The sequence below is a fragment of the Lactuca serriola genome, chromosome 8 (genome assembly GCF_051521515.1).
Source record: "Lactuca serriola cultivar US96UC23 chromosome 8, Lser_US96UC23_V15, whole genome shotgun sequence".
Taxonomy (NCBI): domain Eukaryota; kingdom Viridiplantae; phylum Streptophyta; class Magnoliopsida; order Asterales; family Asteraceae; genus Lactuca; species Lactuca serriola.
In genome coordinates this window covers 26,416,176-26,423,572 of record NC_136415.1, presented here as the reverse complement: position 1 = coordinate 26,423,572, position 7,397 = coordinate 26,416,176, and the positions used below count along the sequence as shown (strand labels likewise).

Sequence of the window (7,397 nt, the reverse complement as noted above, 5' to 3'; positions counted from 1 at the left end):
GAAAAATATATTATAGTTTACTATTTTATAAACAATTTTTTTATGATAAGAAGTACATATTAAAGTATTATAATAGATGAAAAATTTTAATATACTAAAAGAATAATTTAGTAAATTTATAAATTATTAAAGATATATATTACGAATAACAAAATAATAAATTACAATTCGGGTTTTTTGGACTATTCGGTTTTTATTTTATAAATCAAAACTAATCTAAAATCCAAAATAATAATTTGGTTTTGCTAAAAACCAATCCAAAAATCCGAATATTCGAACCAAATAGTCCGATCCAAATTGTCCAATTGGACAATTCGGTTTTATCCAAACAGTGACCAGTCCTAACCATAGGACCAAATTTACAATTTTGTCTAATCTTTGATATAAGTTTCAATTCTTGTATCGGTGGTCATTTTTGTTTTAACTTTGGGCTTTGTTATTCAGGTTTTATGTGTTTGGATTCTGTTGTCGTTTCAAAATTTTATTCTTGTAATTATTTTTTCTGTTAGCTTTTTATTAAAAATGCTTTTATTTACTAATTTTGTTTTGCTGTTAAAAAAAATCATGAACAGATGGCGAAACCCCGGATTCGTTCATGGCCACAATTTCCGATTCCTCCTTTTCCATGGCAAATAAACGTCAACCACCAATTGACCACAAAAAAATCAAATAGCACAAAGTAAATTACAAAACTACCCTCTCCTGCCACGTCATCGTATCAAATGGATTAACCTTCCACCTGGACCAATAACAAGCCAGTATCCCCCAACACCTAGCCAATAATAATCAGCATATGGATATCGCCCCTAAAAATCTCCTCCATATTTAGTCACCAGTCACCACCACCATCATTCATCCACAACCGCAACCACCACCACCACCACTAAAATCCTCCATTTCCATTTCCAGATTCATACATTCTTCTGGGAATGGCTTCCAATACATTAATGAGCTGCGGCATCCCCGCCGTGGGCCGCCCCTCGCTTCTCTCCTCTTCCAAATCAAGATTCGCGACTGCTGTGCCACTTTCCGGAGTTACCACCAACGCATCTCGGATTTGCATGTCCGCCGAGTGGATGCCCGGACAACCACGACCACCGTACCTTGACGGATCTGCACCTGGGTACGTTTTCTTCCGTCTGACGATTAATTAGTTTCACAAGAAACGATTTTTGAAGCTGATTTACTGATCTTGTGTGCGTTTCAGTGATTTTGGGTTTGACCCACTTGGTCTTGGTGAGGTCCCAGAGAACCTTGAAAGATTCAAAGAGTCGGAGCTCATTCACTGCAGATGGGCTATGCTTGCAGTAGTAAGTCATTCATTAACGAAAAAAAAAATAGCAATGATTAGTGTTATATGTTTGATATATCATATCATATATATACATATACAAGTTACACTTATTATTTATAACATGTTACAAATTTGCAGCCTGGGATTTTGTTACCTGAAGCATTAGGATTGGGCAATTGGGTAAAAGCACAAGAATGGGCAGCCCTGCCCGGCGGGCAAGCAACATACCTAGGGAACCCGGTGCCATGGGGTACCCTACCCACAATCTTGGCTATCGAATTCATCTCCATTGCATTCGTAGAACACCAAAGGAGTATGGAAAAAGACACAGAAAAGAAGAAGTACCCCGGTGGTGCTTTTGACCCATTAGGCTACTCAAAAGACCCTAAAACCTTCGCAGAGTACAAGGTCAAAGAGATCAAAAATGGTAAATAAAACATATAGTACTTATTACAAGACTTTATATATATATACATATACTTATATACCCTTTTGACCTTTTGACTTATGTATGTATTAAAATGAAATGTAGGACGTTTGGCTTTGTTGGCATTTGTGGGATTTTGTGTGCAACAATCGGCTTACCCTGGAACCGGACCCTTGGAGAACTTGGCAACTCATTTGGCTGACCCATGGCACAACAACATTGGAGATGTCATTATTCCTAAAGGAATTTTCCCAAATTAATGTGCAACATGCATGCTTGCTTTTGAGCTCCAAAATTCTCATATGTAAAGGCCTTGTAAAACTTCATCTTGTAATCAAATGAACTTATATTATATTAGTGTCAATTTCAAAGTTTGTGGTAACTTCTTAAAGATTTCATCAAATTTCGAAATTTTATTTCATCAGATTGTATACAATGAGTTATCCTAATCAAAATCATTTTATTTCTCGAAAAGATCTAGATTGCAATTTTCTGCATATTTTTGAGCCCATATTGAACAAAATTATATATCAACGGTTAAGCAACTTTAAACTTTTTTTTTTCGTAACTGAAAAAATTAATATAGTTTTTCAATTTCAAACCACATTACAATCTGTCTCATATCGGTTAGACACTCCTAGTCATGTAGGATTCATTCTAGTTGCATGAATCTCAATTTAGGATAATCAACAAGTAACACTTTTTGATTTAGGCACAAATAGAAGTCTGTTTTATGTTAACTCGTCACTTTTAAAAGGATGCTGGAACAACTTTCTTAAATGGTGCTCTTGAAGAGGAAGTGCCCAAATAATGCCATCAAAAATTCGATGAACTAATTTTGTTTAATGTTTTTTTCTTAAACCAATCTGAAAGGGAAAATGCAACGAGCATAATTAGACATTATACAATTAGTAACAAAGTCTGTCAAGTCTACACAAGGTGTCAAACCAATAGAGCTACAAAGTTTAGTGTATATATACATACATCTGACATACAAAATCTGCTTATTCCTATCGAGCATATGGTAGTGTTATCATGTATTCATCTGATGATTTAACATAGTGTTCAGGGTAGCTCTCTCCAGTAAAAAAAGCAGGTTGTTTAGGTTGAGGCAACACTCCCTCACTAATCAACATCAAAACCACTGACAACATGGTTGGCCTATCTTCTACATTATGTTGCACACACAATAACCCTACATGTATTGATCGCAATACTTCAGGCATAACACATGAATCCCTTAAAGATGCATTCATGAGTTCAATGGGCTTGTTTTTTTTGAAGAGTCTCCATGTCTGAATCAAATCATAACTCATTTAGTTTTGAGTATGCAAAAAATAATTACTCAACAGTATAAGGAAATCCAAAATTCACTTACATGTCCAAGAAGGTTGTCGCTATGATCTTTGTGAGAAAATCCTTGGTTTTTCCTTCCACTCACTATTTCCAACACTAAAACACCGAAACTAAATACATCTGACTTTGTAGAGAAACGCCCATGCATTGCATACTCTGGAGAAATGTAACCACTGAAGCAAGATTAAACGGATTAATAATTTTTTCCATTTTTTGCGGAGATGTGTAAATATATTTAAAGGAAAATGACCATTATATGATGTGACATTTAGCAACTTGATGATATTTGTTACCATATAGCACAAAATGACCATCAATTTCGTAATTTGTCATGTAAATTGCAAAATTGTTAGAAAATTACGAAAGTATTTTTTGGTTTTAGGAGTAAACAAGAGTAAATCACACACATAAAGACACAATATTTAATGTGGTTTGGTCGATATGACCTACATCCACAGGCAAGAGGTAGTATTTTATTTATCACCTTGAAAATCGATAGTACAATTTAAACCCCGGCTATCAGTTGTATTATATAAACAAAGTACAAAATGTAACCCTAACTAAAACATGTCAGACCCAGCTACACATATCAACGTAGGTCCGTATCGCGGGGGTAGCCAACTCCAAACACTTATCCCATCGATGTCAGATGTTGGGTTTCTTTTCTCGAGTAGATCGATACCCATTTGGATTGTCAATTCTCAAGCCACATTTAACATTTGGAATTGGGAGTTTGCCAGAAAAAGGAACAAGAGGAAATGAGTACATATATTAGTTTATTAGTAATTTCCCATTTGTTTTTTGAATTTAGCTACAAACTAATTGCAAAACTTGCCGTTATTTTGTGCTATTGGTAACAAATGCAGTCAACTTGTTTCACTTCATGTCGCTTCATATCTTGGTCAATTTTGTGATAAGAAATATTCTCATCTTTTCTTCCTACTTATCGTCCTACCCATGTAAATGGTGACAAGTGTCACATTTTGAAAAAATTAATAACATTTAAAGACATTTTCATTATTTCATATGGATGGAAGGGTAAGTAGGAATAAAATTAGGAGGGTATTTAATTTCTCCTTTGTGATTATCCTTGGATTTAAACTAATAAACTAATAGACCATTAGTTTAAAGATTCTTACTATGTTCCAACCACTTTCTTTGTCTTAGCAGAGGTATCAAATCCTACAAACTTTCTTGCAAGGCCAAAGTCGGATATTTTTGGATTCATGTCCTCATCCAGCAAAATATTACCTGCTTTGAGATCTCTATGAATGATTTGTAGGCGGGAATCTTGATGTAAATACAGAATACCTCGAGCCATTCCATGGATAATCCCAAAGCGATGAGGCCAGTCAAGCATTGAATGTTTGGTTTCATCTGCCCAAAGTAAAATATTTAGATTTTGTATGAATTTGGTAAGAAATTCGTCTATGTTACTTCATGATGTGTAATATATAATAAAAGTAAGGTACTAAAAAGTGTACTATTTATGCAGAGAGAGTCAAACCAAACAGAAATGAGTCCAGGCTTCCGTTAACCATGTATTCATAAATCAAAATCATTTCATTTCCATGAATGCAATATCCAAGAAGCTTCACAAGATTCCGATGTTGAAGTTTTGCAATATAAAAGACTTCGTTCTTGAACTCATCAACTCCTTGATGGGATGTTTTTGAGAGCCGTTTCACTGCTACTTCCTGTCCATCTTCCAACACACCCTAAGAGATTAAGAAGCATTAGTAAGTAAGATGTTATTTCTTTTTGACTTAATACAGAAAGAACGACTTAACACGTATAAAAGAGAAAGTCAAAGAAATAGGGAAATAAGTTTACCTTGTACACAGGACCAAAACCACCTTCTCCAATCTTATTGTTGATGCTGAAGCCATTAGTTGCCTTGGCTATGCTATTTAGGCTAAAAAACGGTAACTCATCAAGATCTTCCGTGCTAAAACCGGTACTATTTTTTTCAGAATCATACTCCCAGTTTCCTATAAAATGGCATTTTAAGAGTTTCATGGTTACATAAGTTTCCAATAATCATGATCTTTTATGCAGGCACATGCGGTTTAGTTTATAGAAGGAAAAAAGATTGACATATTTTTCATTACCTCGTTTTTTCATGTGAGGTCGTTTCTTTTTAATTGCACAGACGTACACTACTGCAGACAGAAGCAGCATACCTGAAGAAATCGATAGGATAATGATGAGTGCTCCTTTCTTCTTGTTGGTGCTCGAATTTAAGAACCCTTTCATTATAGAAAGATAACAGTCAGTAAGATTTGCAATACTGTAAATTAGTTTGGAAATAATGTCTCTTAAGGTGGACAACTTTGTAACACTATTTTTTATGAGAAGAATGAAAAGATCATTCACGTCTTGCCCAAGAGATAAAGAAAAATTCATTCTAGTATTAGTCACACTCCGGATCCAATACATGCTTAAGTCCTTAACACAATACAATTAAAATTTAGAATTTTCCAAAGGAAATTAAGATTCATACCTGCTAACTCAGAGGCAGCCATTTTTATGTAGATATCATGATCTTCATCATACTCTCTGATATCCATCAAATCACCAAACCACAACAAACACCCGCTTCCACCATTTCTAACATCTAGATTCGCATAAGCTGTACAATTACAATCCCTTTTGCACGTCATCTCACATTCTTCGAGCGTCATACTCTTATTATACCATGAACCCCGTGTGTCTGGAAATTTCAATCCTGCAACTTTCTTAAACCCATCATCACTCTTCCCACTCTCACAATCCAAAGGCTTTTTAAGTCGACACCCTCTCGACCAATCAGCTGCCTTCCAATCTTCTTGGACTGTGGGCCCAAAACCTTCCATACACCTGCAAGGTGGATACTCTTTCATTCTACAAACTCCATAAGGCCCACAAACTCCATAACGACCACAAGCATCAACAACCGCATCTCCAAAATGCACCCAATCTTGGATTCGATCTGTCCAATGAAGTTGCACAGTGTTGCCATCAGACATCAAAACTATTCTCTCGAAAACGGGACTTTTAAGTTTGAATTTGTAATATATTTCTGTCTCACTAATAACAAACTCAGACGAGTAAAACTGATTCGGATCTTCAATGGGTAACCCGTGAAACCTAACCCCGTTCCATGGTCCGATCCGGAAGTTTAAACTTGACCCGTGTTTCTGGAGCATTTGTGGGTACCCATTTGTGTCCAGTGAGTATACGTAATGACCCGGAGTAGGATCTTCCGGACCTTTCCATGATGTCAAGCATCTTTCTAATCCTGTCACCAAATCCTTCCCGATTTTCATTCCTGGAAGCAATGTGTCACCAGGGTAATCAAAGCTTTGCCAAATTAGCTTCCGATTGACACACACGATAAGATTTCCGGTATCCAGAAGATGTGCCACGGGATCAAGATTTGTGGAGGAGACCGTGTAATTGGATGACCAGATCACGGTGGTGCCGCCACTGTGAATCACCGGACCTCCGGAGCTTCTGAGTTTGAATTCGCCGGAGTTATCTGTAATTGGTGTCTCCCTGTTGGCGACCCATACAACTGTACCAGTTGATATCTTCTTGTACCATATCCCCAGGTACCGATTCTTTGAATTTCTGGGGCTAAAAAAGCCGAGTTCGAACATTTCACCATCTGAAACGATTGTGTTCCCATCTTTTATGGCTTCGTTTACTGATATGGTGTTCAGTGCAGCAGAATTTGACAGGAGAAAGAAGAAGGGAATGAAAAAGAATGGAAGTATGGGATGGATATGATCATCCATTGACGAGCTGTTGTGGGGTGCATGTTGGGTAAAGATTGTATATAAAATATTAAATATTTGGTCAATTGAAGTAAGTAAAGCTTGGTAAACAAGTTGGAAAAAGGTATCACGCCAATGTTGAAAATACATCATATTAATTCATAATTCAACATCTACCATGCTACGTAAGAAAGTCAATAGCTTCGTGATTGCAATAAATTGATCCAAGAACTTCTGTGGTGTAGACTGTACTAGAAACGATTGCCTCCATGGACCGCTTCAAATTCTTGAAAGAAAGCTCTCACACATGTTTATGTAAAATTGATTTGAATTTGATTTACGTACTTCGATTTATATAAAGGTTTTCAATTCCATCAGACCATGCATCTTCAATCCTATATCAAAATTTCACACAAAAATAGTAAAAAAGATGATGTAATAGCATTTCAATCACCATTTTACACCTAAAAGTATGTTCAGTGGCATAATTTTTTTTAACTTATACAGATTGTCAAAAGTTGTTTCCAACTTATTACCTTTTTATTTGTTTGTCTACATTTTT

The 7,397-nt window shown here is 35.9% G+C and overlaps 2 protein-coding genes across 6 annotated transcripts; one reads left to right on the top strand and one right to left on the bottom strand.

Moving 5' to 3' along the window:
- Positions 1-835: 835 nt before the first annotated feature.
- LHCA1 (chlorophyll a-b binding protein 6) lies at positions 836-2,103 on the top strand. The gene is made up of 4 exons (XM_079013002.1): positions 836-1,123; positions 1,208-1,310; positions 1,433-1,721; positions 1,827-2,103. Exons 1-4 carry the CDS (start codon positions 930-932, stop codon positions 1,979-1,981), a joined length of 741 nt encoding a protein of 246 aa, XP_078869128.1. The 5' UTR covers positions 836-929; the 3' UTR covers positions 1,982-2,103.
- Positions 858-6,890, bottom strand: LOC145065899 (G-type lectin S-receptor-like serine/threonine-protein kinase At4g27290). Of its 5 annotated transcripts, none has more exons than XM_079012998.1 (7): positions 5,581-6,890; positions 5,189-5,326; positions 4,911-5,068; positions 4,585-4,795; positions 4,217-4,454; positions 3,100-3,250; positions 858-3,016 (listed from the first exon to the last, which is right to left on the bottom strand). In XM_079012998.1, the coding sequence occupies exons 1-7, from the start codon at positions 6,854-6,856 to the stop codon at positions 2,732-2,734; spliced, it is 2,457 nt and encodes an 818-aa protein (XP_078869124.1). In that variant the 5' UTR covers positions 6,857-6,890; the 3' UTR covers positions 858-2,731. The 5 variants fall into 5 exon arrangements, 4 of the variants coding, with proteins under 4 accessions (XP_078869124.1, XP_078869126.1, XP_078869125.1 ...); XM_079013000.1 differs by having other exon boundaries at positions 5,261-5,326; XM_079012999.1 differs by having other exon boundaries at positions 5,189-5,260.
- Positions 6,891-7,397: the final 507 nt, after the last annotated feature.